The 24,796-nt window shown below is 41.9% G+C and overlaps 1 protein-coding gene across 3 annotated transcripts in view; it reads left to right on the plus strand.

Annotated features, from left to right (window-relative positions):
• The window catches only part of CAPRIN1 (cell cycle associated protein 1), an 81,000-nt gene that overhangs the window by 7,433 nt on the left and 48,771 nt on the right, over positions 1–24,796 (plus strand). For all 3 annotated transcript variants that reach the window (XM_084630466.1, XM_084630468.1, XM_084630467.1), the window contains exons 3-4: positions 11,415–11,477; positions 15,864–15,950. In XM_084630466.1, coding sequence (XP_084486592.1) covers positions 11,415–11,477; positions 15,864–15,950 — 150 coding nt within the window. The remainder of the gene's footprint in view (positions 1–11,414; positions 11,478–15,863; positions 15,951–24,796) is intronic.

Here is a 24,796-nt window from a genome sequence, read left to right on the forward strand (position 1 = left end):
CTGGGGCTGACAACCCAGGGCAGTGAGGCTCAGGCTCACAATGTCCCACACTGTTAGTTAAATCGGTTCAAGCCCTTCTGGTGAAGACACGCACTGCTGACAGAAGGAGCATAGTGTGGACATTACAGTTGAAGTAATTACTGCGGTGGCTGTACGTTAACTTAACTTTGTAGTATAGACGTGCCCTGAGGCAGTGGCTTCCAACCTTTCCAGACTGCTGTACCTTTTTCAAGAGTCTGATTTGTTTTGCATGTCCCCAGGTTTCACCTGACTTAAAAACTACTTGCAAAATCAGACCTAAACATACAAAAGTGTCACAGCACACTATTACTCAAAAATTGCTTACTTTCTAATTTTTACCATATAATTATAAAATAAATCAATTGGAATATAAATATTGTACTTACATTTCAGTGTATAAAGAAAAGGAGGACTTGTGGCACCTTAGAGACTAACAAATTTATTTGAGCATAAGCTTTTGTGAGCTACAGCTCACTTCATCAGATGCATTCAGTGGAAAATACAGTGGGGAGATGTGTATATATACACAGAGAACGTGAAACAGTGGGTGTTACCATACACACTGTAACGAGAGTGATCACTTAAGGTGACAGGTTTCAGAGTAGCAGCCATATTAGTCTGTATCCGCAAAAAGAAAAGGAGGACTTGTGGCACCTTAGAGACTAACCAATTTATTTGAGCATAAGCTTTCATGAGCTACAGCCAATGAACTGGACAGCCTCTATGTGAAACAATAAATGGACACAAATCAGACATCAAGAATTATAACATTCAGAAACCAATTGGAGAACACTTCAATCTCTTTGGTCGCTCGATTGCAGACCTAAAAGTGGCAATTCTTCAACAAAAAAACTTCAAAAACAGACTCCAACAAGAGACTGCTGAATTGGAATTAATTTGCAAACTGGGTACAATTAACTTAGGCTTGAATAAAGACTGGGAGTGGATGGATCATTACACAAAGTAAAACTGTTTCCCCATATTTATCCTCCCCCCATGCTGGTCCTCAGATGTTCTTATCAACTTCTGGTAATGGCCCACCTTGATTATCACTACAAAAGTCCCCCTGCCCCCCCCCCCCCTTGCTGGTAATAGCTCATCTTACCTGATCACTCTCGTTAGTGTTCTCTGTGTATATAAATCTCCCCACTGTATTTTCCACTGAATGCATCCGAGGAAGTGAGCTGCAGCTCACAAAAGCTTATGCTCAAATAATTTTGTTAGTCTCTAAGGTGCCACAAGTCGTCCTTTTCTTTTTGCAGATACAGACTAACACGGCTGCTACTCTGAAACATTTCGGTGTATAGTATATAGAGCAGTATAAACAAGTCATTGTCTGTCTATATGAAATTTTAGTTTGTACTGACTTCACTAGTGCTTTTTGTGTAGCCTGTTGTAAAACTAGTCAAATATCTAGATGAGCTGATGTACCCCTGGAAGACCCCAATGGGTACGCATATTCCTGGTTGAGAACCACTGCTCTAAAGCATGTGGTAAGTATTGCTGGAGAAGTCTAGTAGAATGGTAAAACAAAAATGCAGGTTATGTTGGCTTGATTGTATCGATAGAAGACTAGGGATGTCCAGATTGCAATAAAAATACTGTAGACAATGCATTGTGTTAGTATTTCTGCACTGAAATTTGCTAGCGATAGGGAATTCATCCACTAGGAAGACTTACAAAATATCTAGGTATATTCTGTCACCAATGCACAAATAATTTACTGACTAATTTCCAGTAAGATTAATAGGCCTTAGTGGGTAAATCACCGGTATCCTTAAGTTAAGACATATACACGTATTGCCTTGCATATTCAAGAGTGATTTTATTCAACTAAGATATTAGATATTTCCAGTTAATGGTGTAAACAAATAATGTTCTTAAAAACCAATTCAAATAAAGTGAGATTTTAAATTAGGACTGTCAATTAAAAAAATTAATCATGTTATTAATTTCACTGTTAAACAGTAATAGAATACCATTTATTTAAATATTTTTGGATGTTTTCCACATTTTCAAATATATTGATTTCAGTTACAACACAGAATACATCCACCTTGATTGATTTGGCCTCGTTAGCACTACAAAAAGTAATTTTCCCTCTGTTGATATTCACCCCTTCTTGTCAACTGTTGGGAATGGGCCATATCCACCATGATTGAATTGGCCTTGTTAGCAGTGACCCCCCACTTGGTAAGGCAACTCCCATCTTTTCATGTGCTGTGTATTTATACCTGCCTACTGTATTTTTCACTCCATGCATCTGATGAAGTGAGTTCGAGCCCAAGAAAGCTTATGCCCCAATAAATTTGTTAGTCTGTAAGTTGCCACAAGGACTCCTCATTGTTTTTACAGTGCTTACTTTATATTTTTGATTACGAGTATTTCCTAATGGATAAGGCATTGGCCTCCTACGCCAGGGATTGTTGGTTTGAGTTCCATCTGGGGTGAAGAGAATTTTAGGGGAGAGGGATAGCTCAGTGGTTTGAGCATTGGCCTGCTAAACCCAGGGTTGGGAGTTCAATCCTTGAGGGGGCCATTTAGGGATCTGTGGCAAAAATTGGGGATTGGTCCTGCTTTGAGCAGGGGGTTGGACTAGATGACCTCCTGAGGTCCCTTCCAACCCTGACATTCTATGATTCTATTAGCACTGTAAAAAACCCAGAATAAATAGTATTTTTCAGTTCACCTAATACGAGTACTGTCGTGCAATCTCTTTATCATGAAGTTGAACTTAGAAATGTAGAACTATCAATAAAAATAAATTGCATTCAAAAATAAAACAGTGTAACATTTTGGAGCCTTCAAGTCCAGTCTGTCCTACTTCTTGTTCAGCCAATCGCTCAGACAAACAAGTTTGTTTACATTTGCAGGAGATAATGCTGCCTCCTTGTTTACAGTGTCACATGAAAGTGAGAACAGGGGTTCGCATGGCGCAGTTGTAGCCAGCATCTCAAGATATTTACATGCCAGATGTGCTAAAATTCATGTTTCTTCATGCTTCAGCCACCATTCCAAGGGACATGTGTCCATGCTGATGACAGGTCCTGCTTGATAACCATCCATAGCAGTGCGGACTGATGCATGTTCACTTTCATTATCTGAGTCAGATGCACCAGCAGAAGGTTGATTTTCTTTTTTGGTGGTTCGGGTTCTGTAGTTTCTGCATCTAAGTGTTGCTCTTTTAAGACTTCTGAAAGCATGCTCCACACCTCATCCCTCTCAGATTTTGGAAGGCACTTCAAATTCTTAAACCTTTGGTCGAGTGCTGTAGCTATCTTTAGAAATCTCACATTGGTACCTTCTTTGCATTTTGTGAAATCTGCAGTGAAAGTGTTCTTAAAATAAACGTGCTGGGTCATCATCCGAGACCGCTATAACATGAAATATATGGCAGAATGTGGGTAAAACAGAGCAGGAGACATACTATTCTCCCCCAAGGAGTTGTTACAAATTTAATTAACACACTTCTTTTAATGAGCATCATCAGTATGAAAGCATGTCCTCTGGAATAGTGTCCAAAGCATGAAGGGGCATACAAATGTTTAGCATATCTGGCATGTAAATACCTTGCAATGCTGGCTACAAAAGTGTCGTGCTGGTGACATTGTATATAAGAAGAGGGCAGCATTATTTCCTGTAAATGTAAACAAATTAGTTTGTTTAGCGATTGGCTGAACAAGAAGTACAATCGTGATTAATATTTTTTGAGTTAATCATGTGAGTTAACTGCGATTAATCGACAGCCCTAATTTAAATGATGGTAAATATTCAGTTTAATGTCTTTGGTATTCTTTATAAAGCTGTGTTAAGTGCTCGACACTCAGATTTACATGAGAGCGCTCACTTACATTTTTTAATACAGTACATTGAGAAAATCCTCCAGTTCTAAATTCTTAGTTTCTGAATAAGAAACAAGGATGTTTATATTAATACAGCGTTGAAGCTGAAAATTCAGGAGCACATTAATATCATAGTAATATTTTATCTTTTGGATTTATAATGTGACCCTGTTGCATGTCCTATCTATTTTAGAGTATAAATTAAATAAGAGTGATCAACTATTTATTGTGTACAAGGAAAATAGGAACAGATAGTCCTATATGTGACATAGCCAAGTTGTGGATGTGGGGAAACAGTACCTCTTGGAATTTCTGAAGTTTTGAGTGCTCAGTTTCAACTTTCATATCACTTGAATGCTTGTGTGCATTTAGTTTTCCTGATTCTTTTTAAGAATGGGGAAAAAGTACTTTGTAGTCACTTTCAAGATGCCTTTGTGGTGCTAGATCTGTTAGATGACACATAATTGAGGAGGCAGTGAGTTGGGGAACATTCTAAACGACATGCATGAAAATATCAAACATTCGTTCATAAACTCTTTAATATAAAGTCAAGTTTTTCCCTCTTGAATAGTGACTATATAGCAAGTCACTCTTTAAATATTGACAGGTTTCAGAGTAGCAGCCGTGTTAGTATGTATTTGCAAAAAGAAAAGGAGTACTTGTGGCACCTTAGAGACTAACCAATTTATTTGAGCATAAGCTTTCGTGAGCTACAGCTCACTTTATCGGATGCAGTGAGCTGTAGCTCACGAAAGCTTATGCTCAAATAAATTGGTTAGTCTCTAAGGTGCCACAAGTACTCCTTTTCTTTAAATATTCTGACTTCATCTATCTGAATTACAAAACAATGCCAGTCAGAACGTATATAACTTAGAAAAGACTAAGATAGCTTTACTTAAAAAAATAAATGTCAAGACCAAGCATGGAAAATTTTAGCCCAAAAGGAATTTGCTTGAGAAAAGTTGAAGTGAAATCAAAGAGGGTGATGGCTCAGAATGAAAATTAAACCTTATAGTTGCCAACAAACTCGGTATTAAAACAGACCAGTCAGACTTGGTCTGTCTCAGTTCAGGGCAACTGCACTTGTATTTTTCCCCTTCGTGATCCACCAAGGCATCTACTCTAGGCTCCTGGTTCCTCAGCTGTCACCTTTGTTGGGTGGAGACCTGCAGGTCTCTCCCTCCTGACCAGGGTTTTTTTCAGGCTGTGTAGTTCCCTGCTTACACATCCACAGCAAGCCAGACTGCCTAAACTGGCCAGCATCTGCGCTTTACTTGCCAGCAGTTGCTGATTACCACACAGGTCCTTCTAAGCAAGCATATTTATTCTTAAAGTAAAAGTATTTCAGAAAAAAAAATTAAACTAACAATAGAACCTACATGCTTGCTTAAAGCTTACCAGAGGTCACTCCAGCCTCAAACTCTGGTAGGCGTCAGTCCTTCAAGACCCACAATTGGGTTTTCCCTGTAGAAGTAAGTTCACAACAGTTTCAGATTCAGAACCAGAACAACCAGAACTAGTTCAGTCTTTCCTTTATACAGCTTTAGCTTTTGACCTTGTATTACAGGTGATCAGCAGATAGAAGCTCAGGGCATATCTTCAAAAGAATGGGGTTTGGGTAGCTGGACTTAAGGAATTTACATTCACCTCCCTTGAGCTATTTCTAGGAAATCCATTTCATATGTACAGTCCCAAACATCCATTCTTTGGCACGTTGTTCAGTATAGTCCTTTGATCATCCAAGCTTTATATCACATCTCACAGGGTCACCGTGGGTTGATGGCAGAGTAGGGACTAAAATTGGGATCTGATGACTGTCCTGTGACCTGTTTACTGGATCACTCTTCCACTCACTTTCCTCTTAAATTTTTCTGCTGTTTGTGCTTCAGAGTGCACATTCTGTGTGAGAACGTTGGATAAGCTTGTACAGGGAAAAAATCAGTAAAACATCTCATTTTGCGGGGCTACTGCAGTTGGGCTGCTAAGCAAAAATTAATGTTACAGCAGTTATTTTACAGCACTTCTTGCTGATGTTAGTTAACAGAGTAAATGAAGGTTTACAAAATGACACCTTTCTCTTTCTTATCTAGTAGTATCTTAGCCTAATGCGGTAGGTGACCTTCTGGAGCATGTCTACAACTACAAAGAAGTAACACTTATTCTGCATTTAGAATCTTGTTTGTGATAATGTGCATTTAGAGTAGCTTGTCCGCTGCATTACAGAGGGCAAGGCTGCCTTCCTTTGCCTTCACCTAAATATACTAAACATACTAAATATCTGGAAGCTTTGAGAAAGTAACATTAAACAGGAATGACTTTTTTTCCAGTTTGTTGTGATGGAGAAGCCTGTATAAAAACCTTTGTTTCTAATAGTTAAAACTCTTTTGAAAGAAAGCCAGGTTACCAAATTTAAATCGTGGTTCACAGCAGACTTTTTTCTTTTTTGGTGGTCAAACGTGCATTGTGTGACTGACTAGGCCAGGGGTGGCTAACCTGAGCCTGAGAAGGAGCCAGAATTTACCAATGTACATTGCCAAAGAGCCACAGTAATACATCAGCAGCCCCCCATCAACCCCGCTCCCAGTGCCCGCTCCCTCCCCGCACCTCCTGATCAGCTGTTCCATGGTGCTCAGGAGGCTCTGGAGGGGAGGGGGGAGCAAGGGCATGGCAGGCTCAGGGGGGAGGGGGCAGGAAGGGGTGGAGTGGGGGCAGGGCCTGTGGCAGTCAGGGGTTGAGCACCCCCCTGCACATTGGAAAGTTGGCACCTGTAGCTCTGGCCCCAGAGTTGGTGCCTATAGAAGGAGCTGCATGTGGCTCCGGAGCCACTGGTTGGCCACCCCTGGACTAGGCTAACTGTAATGTGCTCAATGCTCTATTTAAGAGGGCTGTATCCTGAAGCTTGAGCTAGTGCTGAACATAGTTGCTTACCTCTTAAATGGTGATAGGCTGTTAGGAGTAAAACGCATTTGCTGCTTGCTCTGCCTGGCTAATGGTCTTTTGGGTATAGTTTAGTGCTCATCAGAGTATCTTCCGATCTATCTGTTGGTAACCACCTCACCTACTGTGTACCATTGTTGTGGTTTAATTTGACCAGGATACTCGGGTTGCTAGCTGTTGCCCAAATCAAACACTTGGCCAGGGACATTACATTATTGAGAGTTCAGGAAATCGTTAGTTGGAGAATTAATTTTCTGTGAAAAAGCTAATGTTGAACTATTTTTATTTTTTATGGAAAGGTGAAAAAGTTAACTATTTTGTCTACCTTTTTTAATTGTTGAGTTTTCAGTAAAATGGGCTGTTTTGGCAGAGGATGACTTAGTTTAAAAGGTATAGCTGGAGTATGAGTGGCTATAACTTTCTGTCTGGGACCACTGTCAGTAATTTATCTTACATAGCAGTTTGCATGTTATCCTTACTTTCACAAGCCCACAGCTTTCCGAAATAAATCTTTTGGGCTGAACTTTTCTACACTCAGTTTCCCAAAGTGAATTGTTTCAGAAACTTTGATCAAATACTTTCACTATCCGTTTTATCTTTCAATCAGAATGTTGTCACTGTCAACAAATGATGGTTAAAGAAACATTTAAACCTAGAACACAATCATGCCATGGTTTGCAGTGGGGGAGGTTTAGATTGGATATTAGGAAAAACTTTTTCACTAAGAGGGTGGTGAAACACTGGAATGCGTTACCTAGGGAGGTGGTAGAATCTCCTTCCTTAGAGGTGTTTAAGGTCAGGCTTGACAAAGCCCTGGCTGGGATGATTTAACTGGGAATTGGTCCTGCTTTGAGCAGGGGGTTGGACTAGATGACCTTCTGGGGTCCCTTCCAACCCTGATATTCTATGATTCTATGGTGTTTTCTTTAGTTTTTCTACTCCAGAGACCTTTTCCGCCCCTCCCCCCCCCCTTTTGTGCCTTCCTGTTTTGGTTACTATTAGTGATTCCTTTAGTTTACTCTGGAATTTAAAACTGAGAGGACATGAAGTAGTAGGTTGAATCCAGATCTCCAAACAGCTTTTCATGGCGAACTTCGTGAAATATGCTCAGTCATATAGAAATAATGAAAATTCCAGATATATGAATACATTAACTTTTAGGTCTATGTAGACTTGAAAGGAATAGAATTTTAAGACCAAGTTTGCTGTTATGAGGTTGGATCCAACAGGCCTTTTCCCAGTATTTTATAACTTTAAAGTGACTATTAGGTCATCATTAGCCCAAAACATACATCTAGTAAAAACAAGTAGTGGTGGTTTTTTTTTTTTTTTTACAAAATCAAATGTTTGTCAATTTTTAGAATTCTAATGGAAACAGTTCCATGGACAAATACAGTAAAATTTTGAAAGTCACTGAAAAATAAATTAAACTTCAAAAATTTTTCCAGTTATAATAGCCTCAGATGGTATTAAAAATGGAGCTAGGAAAATTTTAAGATTTAACTTGTATTACCTTTTACAATGCTTCTATCTAAAGCGACATTTTTCAAACTGCGGTCTGCAGATCCAGGGAGGTCCCATTGATCAACCCCTCCCCCTCCCTTCCAGTGCCTCCTGCATGCCAGGGAACAGCTGTTCAGTGGTGTGCAAGGAGGCGCTGGGAGGAGGAGGAGTGGGGAGGGGGCAGAAAGAGGTGGGGAACAGGAGGGGCAAGGGTGGAGTGAGGGGTGGGAAGAGGTGGGATGGGGGGGGTTGGATCTGTGAAAATTTTTATATCAAAATGGGGGTCCTCGGGTTGCTAAAGCTGCATCAGCAGCAACCAGTTATCCCAATGTTGGCTTCACTGCCTGTATCTAAGTGAAGACAGAGAAAATCCTTTGGTGTTAAAAGTTCCATCATGGGTTACCTACATATGTAGTGCTAAGTAGTAGGGTTAGTGACAAAATATAAAAGGGGGAAACGTTCACTGGAAATTTTTGTCCTTTTGGGACTAACTTTTCAGAACTGTATTTTGATTCACATGAATAAAACCTTAAATTCAAGTGACTAAAAATAGTTTTGTGTAGTATTAATCTTATATTCCCAAGATATGTGACCTTCCAATTTTAAGAACAACTGACAGGTGACTAAAACTAAAAAGCCCTGTTCTTTAAAATAAATAGACTATAACTTGTAACTAGAATATTCTTTGCAGTGATTATCCCCCCCAAAAAAATTGTGTGTTTTTTGTGGTGGTCTTTTTGGTATTATGGTGATCAGGATATTCCTTGGTTGTTTTAAAAAAAAAAAAAGGAAAGAAAAAGTTGGACTTGAATTTTGATTGTTCAAGGCAATATCTTTCCCAGTGTGTTGTATTTCACAAACATTAATCTGAATTGTGTGGACAAGCACTCATTTAATATCTGTAAATTTTCATAGTCTTCAAAGCTTTATAGCAATTGGTAAAGATATTAGTGTAGATTAAAGTGAATCCATAATTACAAACATCTTTAATAAAAACTGGTTACTATTTTAGGTCTCTAATTGTCTTGGGATGACTACCTTTTTCTAAGAATTGCTAAATTCTAAAGGCAGAAGGGGAATTTTTGAAGTTTGAAGAGAAGTTACCATTTGACTTGAGTTACATGCCACTAAAAATTACTGCACTTTGAAATATTGACTCTTGTCGACCATTTTTATCATCTTCTAGCTCTATTACGGCAGTTTTCTTTTTGACAAAATAGGCATTTCTTTATATTTGATAAGTATGTTTATTACATGGCTCGTGTATCATTTAGGTCGGGGTGGGCAAACTCTTTGGCCCGAGGGCCTCATCTGAGAATAGAAATTGTATGGTGGGCCATGAATGCTCACAAAGTTGGGGTTGGGGTGCGGGTGGTGGTGGTGAGGGCTCTGGTTGGGGGTGCGGGCTCCTGGGGGGGGCGTGGCAGAAATGAGTTCAGGTTGCGGGAGTGAGCTCTGGGCTGACGTGGTGGAGTGGGGTGCGGGGGGGAGGTGAGGGGTCTGGGGTGGGACTGGGGATGAGGGGTTTGGGGTGCAGGAGGGTGCTCTGGGCTGGGTCTGGGGGGTTCACAGGGCAGGGGGTTGGGGCACAGGGAGAGGCTTGGGTGCAGGCTCTGGGCGGTGCTTACCTCAAGCGACTCCCGGAAGCAGCAGCATGTCCCTTCTCTGGCTCCTATGCAGAGGTGCAGCCAGGCGTCTCTGCATGCTGCCCCATCTGCAGGCACTGCCCCTGCACTCCCATTAGCTGCGGTTCCCAGCCAATGGGAGCTGCGGGGGCAGTGCTTGGTGTGGGGGCAACGTGTGGAGCGGAGCCCCCTGGCTGACCCTATGTGTAGCAGTTGGGGTGGGGGCGGGGGCATACCACTGCTTCTGGGAGCCATGTGGCACGGCCCCCAACCCTGCTACCCGGCTGAAGCGCTGGAAGGGGGCCATGCCGCTGCTTCCAAGAGCCATGTGGAATGGCCCCTGACCCTGCTTCCCGGCTGGAGTGCCAGAGTAGGGCACGCCCCAGACCCTGGTCTCTAGTGGGAGCTTGAGGGATGGATTAAAACAGCTGGCGGGCCGGATACGGCCTGTGGGTTGTAGTTTGCCCACACCGAATTTAGGAAGTACTTTAATGATTTTTGTTTTGTAAACTAAGTGATAAGGGACAGTAAGCAGTTACCTAACTACATTAAATATTTTGCTTCTGAAGAGTATTGGTTTGACTTTACCAAGCTTGGTTTTGGAGTCTCATTTCTTTTGGAGTCATATCTCTGGCCGTTTAGTGCAGTGCATAAGATTTTTAGTTCAGGGCTGAGCTTGGTTCCTCACTCCTTGGGTTAGCAGGAAATGAACACAAAGGAATTAGAAGATATTTGCCTATCTGACTTAACTCTTAAGTCACCAGCAAAAGAAAATGTGTGTGTGCTCTGTGTGTCTTCGATGTATAGAGGTGTCCTACATTAAATGTGAGGAATGTTAAGTCTGGTCTGGTCCTTCATGGTTTACTTGAGGACTTAATAAAGTCACATATGGATTGACAGTTTTCTCAGCCCATAACTGGAGGGGAGGTGTTGAATCCAAATATTAGGAAAATTAATGTTAGCAAAAATTGCCTCCTCCCAGTTAATTAGGTTTCACTTTCTTGGTACTTGTGATGTATTTCTCTGGTTCTTGTTCTTTAGAGTCTCCCAGAGCAGATAGACCCTGAGTAGTCTGTGTGAAAAACAAAAATGAAGAAAGCTTTGTGTTGTCTTTATGCACCATGAAACTAAACAGGGCGCACACGCCTAGTTGTGTTTCTTTGCAGGTCACTTTCAGTGCTGATGCAAAGTAACTTTCTGTTGGTTGCAAGAAAGGTCACTAAGATGTGCATTATAGTAACAGAATAAGTGAGATTAAAATACTTCCTCCGTGTAAAAGTGTATTTTTAAATGTAAAATGAGTGCAGGTATTTACATACAAAGCTCATAATCATGTCCGTTTGCGCCTTGTGTTACAGTGTAATTTCATATAAAATAGGTATTGTGACAAACATGGGAGGAACCGTAACATAACTCACTTCTGTTGTGGTTAACTCTTCATGACTTGTAGTACCCAAAACATAAAAGCATTTATTTTTCCCCCTAGGGCAAACTCGATGATTACCAGGATCGAATGAACAAGGGAGAGCGCCTTAATCAAGATCAACTGGTAAAAATCGAAACTTCCATAAATCTCTTCTAGCAGGCTGTCAGTGCTTGATTTTTTTTTTTTTTAAATATGAACTCAAATTTAAAAATAACTGAGTAGATCTGGCTTCAGCTATACTGATAGATTGAAAAGCTACAAGGATATATTTGTGTGCTGGTATTTTTGTTTGTTTAGGTTCACAATTGTTAGTGTACTGTGGTGAAAACTGACTTAAATTTCAGTGGTACTGTTGTTTATCTGTGGTGGTGCTATAATTAAGATTATGTTCAGTTTCACACCTAAAGCAAGAGTTCAGCCTCTTTTATAGGAAAACAGTGTAATGACCGAAAGTTCAGCACGTAATCTCAAAATCAGACTTGAATTTTTGGGGGAGTTTCAAGAAAATCTATCAGTTAAAAGTTGGCTCCCCAAATTCACATTTTTAGTGCCATAATTTTTTGGACCCTTCTATCTTAAAACATACAAACTGTACAATTTGTGCGTAGTGATCATTTAGATCTCTCTCTTGGCTAATATAAATTGGTTAATTAACAAGATGAAATAAGGATTAAGTTATGGTCAATGTTAATTTATGTGCTATAGCTGAGTGAGGGAAAATATGATTTACATTTGATCTCAGTTTTTGTAATATGTGAAAGCTGCCTGGTATGATTTAAGAGAGGAGAAGAATACCATCTTTCTTATATGCCCCATTAATGTTCTCTGGGTCGGAACTGAGGGCTAACCTGATACATGGAGTTAGCTACTTGAGGAGGATTTGTTGCATTAGAAAATCTTTTACAAAAGAAGGGGAACTTTGTTAAAGAACAGGTCTTCAGCATAACAGCTGCTGCTGCTTTGATGAAGACCTAGATCTGAACCAGAGCTGCTGACCTAGCAGAACAATCTCCTAAAACAGGATTGTCATCTAAGGTTTTGTCTACACTGGAACTTGGTCAGCAAAACTTTTGTTGTTCAGGGGTGTTTAACTCCCTCTCCCCCTGTCACAACAGAAATGTTACTGACGAAAAGCGCTCTCCTACTGACAAACGGCAGCTAAACGGTGAGCTTTTTAGTGGCACAAGTGTAGCGGCACAGCTGTGTCGCTAAAAGGTGCATAGTGTAGTTAAAGCCTAAATATCTTTTTGGGTTGTCAAAAATCCTGTTCATGAAAGTGCTAAGTAGAGCAGTTTGAAAAAATGGGTTAGCCAGTTGACTGGGCCACTTGATCGCTTGGGCCACACAGGCTAACCACCTTGTGAACCACATTGGTTACTTGACAAAAGACAATGACTGAATATGAAGATAACCAAAGACTAAACTGTAGAGGCTAAATTTTTTGGGGTACTTCAAATATTTTCTATTTTAAAAAGAAATGAACATTTTCACTTTTGGGGAAAAATCTTTCAGCTAGTAATGCTTTTTGTTCATAAATGTTCAGCTAGCTCCGTTGCTGTTCATAATCAGGAGTGGAGCTTTTGAGGAAATGAGAGAATTTCATGAAGAGCATGCTATTTAATATTGGAATGAGTACATTTGTAAAGATCCTATCTGTGAATGGTGCCATTACTTCACTGAATATCCAGGTTTAGTTTTCAGGGTTTTGCTTCTGAGTCACTTGAGTGGCGGTGATCTTCAAAATCACTTATCTTTAAAACAAACCACCTGGGAACCTAATTACACAAACACTGCCTTGTTATTAAGCTAGCTCTATGTAATAAGCCTAAAAGAATTTAAAAAGCAAGGGAGTGGAAAAATTAAAGGAACCAATTATACATACCCTCTATTCTTACACCTTGAGAGAGAGACATCTCTGCTAGCAAAATCATAATTCATGAAGAATGCACCACCATTAACTACCCCAACAGGGATTTCAGCTGTCTGCTGTATCCTTCCCCAAACTTGTGTGTAGAACTTCAGAGTTTTGCAGGAGACTGGCCTGGTTTTGGTGGAGGGGATGATGGAATATAAATGTAAGATGTGAGCAAATATTTAAAATCGCTTGGGAAGGAAATTGTCTACCAGGATGTATTGCTTTAAAAATAATCTTAATCATTATTTAAATTAGCAAACAAATGTTTTGCATTTTTATTTAGTTATTAAGAAAAAGTTCTCACTGGTATAAACATTAAAACATGTTGATTTGCAATTAAATGTACATTTGCACTACATTTGGTACTACTTGCTAACCTAGAGGATCTGTTATGTCTGCCCACCAATTACTTAAGCAATTATATAGCTCATCATTTAATCAGAAATGGTGAATGACACACTTATTTGCCAGATAAATTTTTATTCAGGATTTGTCAAGTTGCAGTTGGATGGAAATTGAAATTACATTAAAAATACAAAAAGAGCATTTTAATTTTATTTTCACTAGTTAAATAAAACTACCTTAAATGCACTGGATATTTAAGAAAAAGTTTATAAGACATGTTTTGCGTTTAGAATTAACTGATTTTTCAGCAAAGGAAGTATTAACTATTATTAGTAAATGGATATATTGCCACCATCGTGATCACAATGCCTAAAGATGCAGATAGGTGATGGAGGGGGTGGGGGAAGGGGTGGTCTGGGTATGCGTGTGTGTGTGGTTTCAAAAGTGCCTGTGCAGCAGGGTAGATGGATTTTTAAATCACAAGTTCCTTGATTTAACATCAATTTTAATTTCCTTTTCCATTTGTACTTATTTTCAAAAGAGAGGGTCTAAATAGAGCCTTTACATTAGATTTGATACATCCTTTTGCTACCTACAAAGGTACACTGTAACTATATACAAATATTTTCAGATCCCTATTAAGTGGGGAGTGTGTGTATGTGTGTATATATGTATACTATATATATAGTATGTTAGAAAATGGTGAATGATATATTGCTTATTTACAAGATAACTTTGCTCATGATTCATGTCAAGCTGCATTAGGATTTTAACTGAAATTTAATTAAACACGAAATGGTGCATAAAATGTATATTAAGTGAGACAACTTTAAATGTTTTGGATATAAAACTTATCTTATCAAAACGTTTCACATTTTTTACAACTGAATGATTTATAAAACAGAGGGATTGACTGTAATCAGTGAATTAAAATGATTTTCAGGTCAGCCTGAGAAAATTTTCAAATATGCCTCTGTTAAAAGTGACTGGAGCTGAAGTTCTTGCTCTCCTATGTTTCATGAAAGTGACAGTCTTCCAAGTTACTTACACTCGCTTATTGTGCCATATTTATAAAGCTTGACCTCAAAAGATTTCCTGCTGGTTCTTTCTTTAAATAGACAAGCAGCCTTTAATGTTTTTGATAGAGGCTTATGGGTTCAGCATATTTATATTTTTTAAATGTTTTAAGAGATTATAAAAGTTCAGGCCTTAACATATCTGTTTTCAGATTTCATTTTAAATAGGTTTACTTTTAAAAAGAAGAATGTATTTAAATTATTTTTTTTTAAATTGAGTTTAATTTTTTGTTTTAATCCACCCTGCAAAGCAGGTTGAGCATCTAAATCCCACTAGTCACATGGCTGCATCTTATGTACTTAAATAACTTCTGAAAATCTGGCCCCATGTCCTTCAGGTTTTTAGAATTTGTAGATCTCCTCCTCTCCCACTTGGTTTTTATTCATAATTTGGAAGAGGAAAACAAACTTTCCTGCTTTTTCAGCTCCCCAGTTTCTCAATTTTGAATGAAGTAGTCCAAATGAAGAAAATATTCTTTTCACCTGCTAACTAAACTGAACCCAGAGTCATCTTCACGTAGATGTAGGCATGTATTCCACTTAAACATGCACCCACCTAAGTGGAATACACATCTGCATCATATCTTAAAGCACTACAGTTACAGTAAGTAACTGTTTCTTATAGTAAAAGTAGGCCTTAACATAGTTGGTAATTTAAAATTTTAAACAAGGTTATTTCTAAAAAGAAATACGTATTAAATTAAATATCAGATTTTTGCTTTTTTCTTTAAAATCCTCAATTTTTATCCATCCTGCTTTCCACCCTTTTTCTAGGCTGCATTAATTGTAGGTTAGTCTGACCTGGGTTAGTCTTAAAAATGTTTTGTATTGCATATGACTTTCTAGGAGTTGCTTTTTGTTTTCATGAGACTTGACCCATTTTTAGTTGACTAAAATAGAGTAATCAAACTAAATATTAAAACAACTCTCTCGTGCATGTGCACATGCACGGTGGCCCCTTTATTCCAGAAAGCTAAGTCCTTAAAACTTCAAACATTTGCATGTCTCTTCTACTCAATATATTTGAAGCCTCAAATATCAAACCCTCATTACTGTTTAAAGATGCTCAACTTATTTTTAGAGGAAGACAGTGCTTTATGCAGAAAGTTATCACTTGGAAGTGCATATCTCTTGATTTGTAACAAGTGTCGCTTTAATTTTTTGTTTGTCAAGGATGCAGTGTCTAAGTACCAGGAAGTCACGAATAACCTGGAATTTGCTAAAGAACTGCAGAGGAGTTTCATGGCTCTGAGCCAAGATGTAAGTAAAGGATTGAAAATCAGAGGCAGGCTAACAGTTGAAATAGAAAAAACTAAACTGTTTTCTACAAATAGTAAGTGATATTGAAAATTACTTTTTATCTAGAAAGAACCTAATGCATGTTATATATTTTGTATGTTTGACTTCTTAAATTGCAACATGTTAAACACTTGTCTGAAAATAAGGATGCATTTAAACTTCTGACTTACTCTTTTCTGAGTCTTTCAGACCCAGTTCAGTATATTGTCATAGCAAGTTGGTTTCCTGTTAAAAGTAGTTGAGCTCAAAAGGTCTTTGTTTAAAAGATTTTCTGTAGCGCTTAACAGCATGGAAAAAAATAATGTATTCCTTTGAATTCTAAGGCCTTTAAAGCACTTGACAAAATATGACCAAAAATAATGAAATGCCTCACAATCCACTGAACACATAACATAAGTGGTATACAACAGTAACCCACCAGTTCAGTAACAGTAAAATTGTCATAAACCAACAAATTAAAAAGGAAGCAGGAGGGATGCCACAGATATATTTAGGCTTTTGTTCAAAGGCTGAGTGTTTTTTAATATTTATGTTGCAGGGCCCCTTATGCTAGGCCGCTAGGCCATAATAAATTATAGTCTCTGCCTCAGATAAATTAGGCCTTGTCTACAGTATAAATTAAAAAGAAAAGGAGTACTTGTGGCATCTTAGAGACTAACCAGTTTATTTGAGCATAAGCTTTTCGGATACATTCATTGTAGCTCACGAAAACTTATGCTCAAATAAATTGGTTAGTCTCTAAGGTGCCACAGGTACTCCTTTTCTTTTTGCGAATACAGACTAACACGGCTGCTACTCTGAAACTACAAATTAAGTCAACCTAAGTTAGGTTAACTAACAGCTACCACAGTAATTACTGCATTGTGTGGCACTCAGCTGCGTAGCCAGGTGGAGAGAACAAGGGGAGCGATCCAAAAAAAAAAAAGGCACCACCTGCTGCTGCGCTTTTACTCACCCAGTGGTGCTCCGGTGGCAGGCCCTCACTTGCTCCAGGTGTCTTCGGCAGCACTGAAGATCCCGCCACTGAGGTGCTGCCGAAAACCCCGAGCGAGTGAAAGTCCCGCTGCCGAGGTGCCGCCAAAGACCCGGAGCGCCGCCGGGTGAGTAAAAGCGCCTCAGTGGGTGGTGCCTTTTTCTCTTTTGGATCGCTCCCTCTGTTCCCCCAACAGGGGAAAATTTAAAAGGCGCCAAGACGCTGACAAGGTGCCACTTGTGCTCAGTGGGGGAGCAGTTGCTGCCCCTTCCCTCCCCCCCCCAGCTACGCTACTGGTGGCATTGATAGCTGGAGCCCTCCTGTCGTGGGGCCAACAGCCAGAGCTGTCAGTAGCAGGGCTGATGGCTTGGGCTGTGAGGCCAACATGAACACTGCATTGCCCTAACTACATCAACCTAAGTGCTACATCTCTCATGGAGGTGGAGTTGAGTCAATTTGTGGGCGACTTACATCAGTAGGACCACTGGTGTATTGTAGATGCTTAGAGTTAGGGCGACGTAAGTTGCATTACATCCACCTAACTCTGTAGTGTAATTCAGGCCTGAGAGTGAACCCTATTACTCCAAGAGGACATATGAATACAGGAAAGTTGTCAAGTCAGATAAGACATGGCTCCCATAAAAGAAAATTTGAGTCTTAAAGTTAACTGGATATGACTAAAGTGAAGATTCTTTGTTGAAGTGTTTATAGGTTAAAATAATCTTCTAATGAACAATGATAAACTATTAATACTTATTTTCATACATCGTAACATTTTAATTTTATTGAAAATTCCATTGGATGTGTGGAAATTTCCAATCCTGTGAACTTCCTCTCTGTTTCCTCTGCTTACTTCCTCCACCATAGCAAAGTGTACTAAACCTCGTCAGTCATAGGTATTCTACACCAAAAAAATAAAAATTCTGCACACTATTTTAAAATTCTGCAAATCTTATTTGTCAATAAATAAATGTGGAGGTTCCAGCATGGCAGTGGGGAGCGCAGACCACTGGTTTCATGGAGGTGGGAGATAACCAAGTCAGCATCCCACAGGTGCGGAGTGATGAGGCTGCATCCGACTCTGACACAATGCAAGGGCCAGGCCTGCTCCTCTGCACCAAGGGTGGGCAAATAGGCTTGGGCAGGCAGGATCCTAGTGTGGTGGTATCTAGATGTGGATTGAGAGGGTTTTGTGAGAGGCAATCTGGGTGAGGGTGGTTCAGTGGGGTGTGAGAGTGTGGGGGAATCTGGATGCATGGAGGCTAGTTGTGGGGGTTCTGAGTGCAGGGGTAATGGGACTCTGCAGGGAGATCCAGGTGAAGTGTTTGGGCCTCAACGGGGGGAGGGGTCTGGGTGTGGAGGGATGGGGCTTGGCAGGAGGGCTCAGTGGGGGGAGGGGTCCAGGTACAGGGGGAATGGGGGGGATGGGGGTTAGGGTGTGTGGAGGCTCGTTGGAGTGGTGCGGGGCTTGGTGGGTTGAGTGCAGGGGCTCAGCAGAGGATGGTGTGGGTGCAGGGGTGGGGGTCAGTGGGGGATTTGGGTTCAAGGGGGCTCCTTAGAGTTGCGATTCGATGGCAGGTGATTGGTATGGGTCTGGGTGCAGAAGGATGAGGCTCAGTCAGGGGGTCCAGATGCATGGGGGTTGGGTGGATCGGGGAACAGCTCCCCGTACAGTGATCCCTCCAACTGTGGTTGAGGAGCAGTGAGGGCAGGAAACAGGTGGGCAGGGGTGTGGAATTTCCTACAACCAGGGGATGTGTCTGATACAGCACCAGCTGCTCTTTGCAGGGGAAGAGGAGATTCTGTCCTCCCCCAGCCCACTTGGGACTAGCAGCTGAGCCCACTGAAGGGTAGGAGCCACTGGCTGGGGCAAATACAGCTGCGCCCCTGCCCTCTCGCAGAGATTTAATGCTCTGCTGGCTGTTCCAGGCGCCCAAAATTAGCACCTGTGCTGTTTAGGAGGGACATGTGACCACTCTTGCTTCCCCTGTCAGAAAGTCCTTTTTCTGTGAGGAAGTGAAGTAAAGCAAAGCAATCTGCAGGGGACATGAGTTATGGGAACGTAGAGTGGGGCAGAATTCCCCCAGCAGTATATTGCATTGACAAATTGAGCTTAACACATGCATCAGGATTAACCACTTTGAAGCATAGCACATTTTTAAACACAATAAAGCACCTAGAGCAGTGATTGAGAAGAGAAATAAAAACAGCAAAATTTTGTTTAATCAGTATAAGCACATCAGATTTGTGTGTCTTTAAGACTTGGAAGCATGTTGAGTTTGCACACAGAAGGGTGTCTTTTGATGTTCCAGAAGGGCATCAATACATGCCACATATAAGTTCCTATATTTGATTCAAGTGTAAAGGCTTGTCTACACTAAAAACTTAAGTCGACCTATATTACGTTAACCTAGAGCTACCGCAGTAATTACTGATGTCCACACTACCCTCCTTGGGTTGGTGGTGCATGTCCTCACCGGGAGTGCTTCTATGGACAGAAGAGGGGCAATGTCGGGAGCTGAGAGCTCCACTGGCAGCTTCTTACTGGGAGCCAGGCTGCTCCACAAGCTCCTGGGCTCCCAATTATCCGCCGGAACCAGGGGAAAATTGCCTTGCGCTTCTTGGTGCACCCCCCCTACCCTTTCCCTGCTGGGAGCCAGGCAGCCATGTCAATTTCACAGCTCCACCATGGAGCCCAGAAATTGGCAAGACAGCCATTGGTCCCAGCTCAGGGGGTGGGAGGGGAGGAGAGAAGCTGTCCTGGCTTCTTGTCCTCTTTCCCCCCCTCCCCCCCCAAGAGTGGGGGACAGGGGCCCAGGGGACACTGACCTCTAGATGCCCCTGCTTCTTGTCAGTTTCATTGCTCTGGAGCTATGAAATTGACTAGCACTATCAACCCATATAAGTGTGTGTCTACACAATCACCCTAACTACAGCGACATAAGCTCTACACCTCTTGTGGAGGTGGAGTTATGTCCACGTAGTAGGGCACTTATATTGGCAGGACAAAGCTGCAGTGTAGACATTGAGATAATTAGGTCGACATAAGATGCCTTATGTCAACCTAACTATAGTGTAGACCAGGCCAGAGTCATTCAGGCTTTTTTGGGCCAGTTCCTAGTTACCCATTTGCATTGGGACTCTACTTTTCACATGTGAAGCTCAGCAATCAAGAGCTTTCTTCTTCTGACAGCCTTGTCTTGTCTTTTTCAGTCTCTTTGATCAGCTGGTTTCTGAGAGCCAGTCAGTTCTGGAGTAACAAATCAGATGCCGCCTTCTCGCTCAATTTTTCTTCCCCAATTAGGTCTAGTTCTTCTTAATTTAGAAGTTTAGTGCTAAGGAAGTTTTAGAGTTGTTAGAGAAATGATTCTCAAGGAATAAACATCTCCACAGAGATGCCAGATCTGAAAAAAGGAGATTAATGGTTGCCTGCATTGTAGTTACAGAATTACTTCTCTCAGACCCTCAAACATGCTTTAGATGCTTGGATGAAGGATGCTTACCTAATAGGTGCCATATCTTGTAGATTAAAGTGACAAAATATCACTCGCGTTGCTTAGTATAACTTCTAACCTAGGACAATACTATTTTTATACAATGGAAAGGAGGCAACAGAGGCCAGAAGTCAAGTGGTAAAATACTATATGAAAGATACCTATGAAGCTTCATATATGGCTCTTCTGTTTGTAGCTACAGCTGTTGCTTGATTGAGCTGCTTTGGTCTCCTCAGTCATATAGAAAGAGAGATGGAAGAGCTCTCTTTTGAAGCTCGAGATCTGGGATTCTTTCCTGGGTGAGATAGTGAGGAGGGAAACGATCCCAGGTCCACCTTGAAGTGTCAAAACATTGATTTCCTATTAAGAAGAGAATATATTTCCAATATCACATATAGTCAGCCTTTTCTAAAAATAAGACTGACAGCATCTCAGAAAATGTTTTATTTTCATAGGCAGAAATTTAGACACTACTGTCAAAAGCATATTTGTGTTTGCTGCTTTAGGACCTTCTACTGCCAGATAGACTGTTAATGGGTTTGCACAAGCATTAAGCCAGCTGCTGTGAGTGACTAGTATTAGAGTAGCATCTAGATATCCAACCAGGAGTGAGGCCTAGTATGCTAGGCATTGTTCAGATATATACAGTCACTGCCACAAAGATCTTAGTCTAAACAGACAATGCGCCAGAGGGGGAAAAGAGGCACAAAGGTGAAATGATTTGTCCACAGTCATTAAAGCTGAGAACAAAACCCCTGTCTCAAGAGTCTGAGTCTAGTACCCTGTCCACTAGATCACACTCTTTACTACCCCCGCGCCCTCTTCCCCCTCCCCCTTCCCCCCATTTCAATTTATCCTCCTTACTTTCTTTTTGAGGACTGTCTTTCTTCTGGTGACAATGACTAGAATCTCCTCTGACAAGTAAATTCTCATCTCTTGGTCTCAAGGTCGTCATCTTCCATACCCCTGATGCCCAAAGTCATAAGGGGGATAAGGCAGGATGCAGCCAGAGTGATATTGATAGCCCCTTATTGGGCCAGATAGTATTGGCTCCCAGACTTATTGCATCTGTCCAAACAGCCATTGACTTTTGTTCCTGATCTGTCAGATTTAATATCTCGGAATCGAGGACAAATTCCCACCCAGATCCCCCATCTCTTCAACGAACTCTTTGAGCAGAGCAGATGGATTGTTCCATAGAAATCCAAGTGATACCCATAGAAGGTCTCCTGCTCTTTATAGGTATGTCTACACAACAAAGAAAAATCTGCAGCTGGACAGTGCCAGCTGACTTGGGCTCATGGGGCCTGGGGCTGTAGAGCTATTTTATTGTTGTGTAGAATTCTGGGCTTCAGTCTGAGTCTGGAAGTCTACACAGCAGTGAAACAGTCCCACAGCCTAAGCCCCGCAAACGGGAATCAGCTGGCACAGGCCAGCTGTGCGTTTTTCTTTGCTGTATAGACATACCCTATGAGACCAGTGTACAGATCATAATGGAGGAGATTTTCCATCTGAACTTCACAACAAGGTTTTGACCCGTTGCAAGCTTCTATTCCCAAGGTTTTGGATTATATTCTCCAACTCAGGTTATCGGGCCACATCATCAGTTCTTTCAGGGTCCATTTAGCTGCCATTTCACAATGACTCTCTCATTTAAATCGAGTGTTTTCTCATCCCATTGCTTCAAAAGTTCTAAAAGGATTGGTTCACACCTATTGCTCCCATTTGGGAGTCTCCTCAGTCCTGAGACTTTAATGTAGTTCTTGTGGAATCTCTTTTTAGACCCTTATCCAAGTGCTTTTTTCATCTGAGTCTCAAAATCACCTTTCTCGTGGCTATCACTTCAGCCAGGATAGTTAGCAAAATTCAAGAACTAATGACGGACACCCCTTACACTGTTTTTCACTGGGATAAGGTGTTACTGAGACCTCACCCTGAGTTCCTCACCAGCATGGTATCTCTTTTCATTTACACAGTCAACTTCCCCAAACCACACACCTGGGAGAAGCACAGCTCCATGCTCTAGTTGTTTCCAGAGCTATTCTTTGTTTAGGTAAGAGAACTGTTTGGGAAATCACTCAATTTATTTGAGGCATTAGATAAGGCTGTGAAAGGTCTGGCTGTCATAAGTAGGATCCAGAGACTCAAAGAAGATTTACAGTATACTGTGGCTCTTCAAGAAGTTTTGTCTGGATGGATCCCAATACCTGCTTTCCTACATAGCTCCTTCAAAGTCCATATTTACTGAGTTTTTCGGTGAAAGAACTGAAAGACAGTTGGGCTGCTCTGCCTATATACTTTTAGGGGGGAGGGATGATGAGAACATGCAAGGCTCAAGTGCAAACCTAATTGAGTGCTGGTCAAAAGATTCCTCTTGTATGTGAGGTGCATGTCCACCAGAAGGTAGGGGTTCTTTGCAGAGTGTCCCTTTTGGGTGTTCCACTTTAGGTGACTTGGCACCCTGCACTTGTAATCGGAGATTTGTAGTAGCAGTGCCCGGCGGGCCACGCATGCGCCGTAGCTATCTCACACCACTCCGAGCGGTTACATAGTGGTGTGCAGCCAACCGTCCCACACTTCCTTCCCTACCGCCTTTGGCTTGAGTCGGAGTGACAGCAGTGCCTTTTCTTATCTCAGGTAAGCTTAATAGTTTGTGGTGTTTCTGATAGGGTTAGTTTAGGTGTAGTTATCTACCCTACTCCTTTGCCTTTTATATTTTAGTTTATATATTTCTTTCTTTAAAGAAAAAAAACCTTTCCCTTTTCCTCTTTACCCCTTCCTCCCCAGTGGGTACTTGACTATTTCCTTAAATAAAAAAAAGGGGGGGGGGAGAGAAAAACAGGGTTATCCCTCTTCTTTCTCCAAAGGACTCGCACGCTCTCAGGCATGTCTGGCTCATCTGGCTTTAAAAGCTGCCTGACTTGCAGACTTTCCATACTGGTCTCTGACTACTACACTCAGTGTGTGTCTCTCGCCAAGGCAGTGGACATTACCCCAAAGTGTCCACATTGCAGAAAATTGACTGCCTGGACAAGGAAGGCCAGGGATCTCCAACTGAAGCTCCTGATGATGGAGAAATCCATCAAACCTGCCTCTGATGCCAAGTCCAGGACACCATCTGGCCAACGGTCGCCAGTGGCAGCGTCTGACAAGGGATCTACTTCAACAGCTGCTAAGGAGCCTGCTCCTAGGAAGGCTACCAAAAAGCGGTTGCACTCATCTCGACAATGAGACTTGCCTAAAAAAAGTGATTGCCAAATGAGAAATCTGCCTGGTTCCGAGAGCGCTGGACAGTGAGGCACGAGGAACGTCCAGTACTCAGATGTCCCGAGGAGTTGAAGACCCTATGCGGGCAAGCTCTAATGGAGGTGCACTCAGTAAAATCAAACCTTGGCGCTGAGCACTACGATGGCACCACCTGCTGTACCTATTCAGCACAGCTCCAAGTTGTCGGCACCAACAGCTGCGATCCTAATTCCAGGTCAGTGCATGATGCTGTCCCTGGCACTGAGCCTCGCGGTTCCGCAGCAATTCATGAGGCATGCAGGCCTGATAGTGGCCTCCGTGCCTGGAACTCCCCTACTTGGTACTAATGGTACCCCAGTGAGACTAGGACCAAAGCTGGTAACCACTCCCTGTGGATCAGCCCCTCCTCTCTCCTGCGATGAGGAAGAAGAGGATGAGGAAGTAATATATACTCCTCGCCATTCCTCATCTAAACCGTGACCCTCTCAGCACCAAACTTGTACAGACATGCGGGGCTGGTATGGGCAGCCCTAGACACCGCCTCCTATACCCTTGCCACCTGACTGGCCATACTGGTATCCGTGGGCAATGTATAGGTAAGGCTATGTTTTAGTCAGGGGTATTTTTAGTAAAAGTCATGGACAGGTCACAGGCAGTAAACGAAACTTTGTGACCTGTCCATGACTTTTACTATATACCTCTTACTAAAACTTGGGAGGCGGGCCACGGGGCTGGGGCAGGTTCCCTACCTGGCTCCTGGGAAGCAGCAACCTCTAGCTCCTAGTTCCATATGCTGCCTCCACTCCGCCCCGAAGCTCTGGTTCTTCAACTCCCATTGGCTGGGAACTGTGGCCAATGGGAGCTGCGGGGGCAGTGCCTGTGGGTGGAGGCAGCACATGGAGCTAGGAGCTGAGGGAGGAGAGTTCCTGTCGCCTTTCTGGGGAGGGCCCCCCCAGGTGAGCATGGGCCCAGTCCCCAGCCCTGAGCCCCTCCCCACACCCAAACTCCTGCTGCAGGAGGCCCCGAGACTGCCCCAGCAACAGCCAGCGTGACTGGCCCAGGGGCTCCCCTAGCTGCTCAGGCGACTCCTGAGC

This window comes from Lepidochelys olivacea, assembly GCF_965140295.1.
Source record: "Lepidochelys olivacea isolate rLepOli2 genome assembly, chromosome: 6".
Lineage (NCBI taxonomy): Eukaryota > Metazoa > Chordata > Testudines > Cheloniidae > Lepidochelys > Lepidochelys olivacea.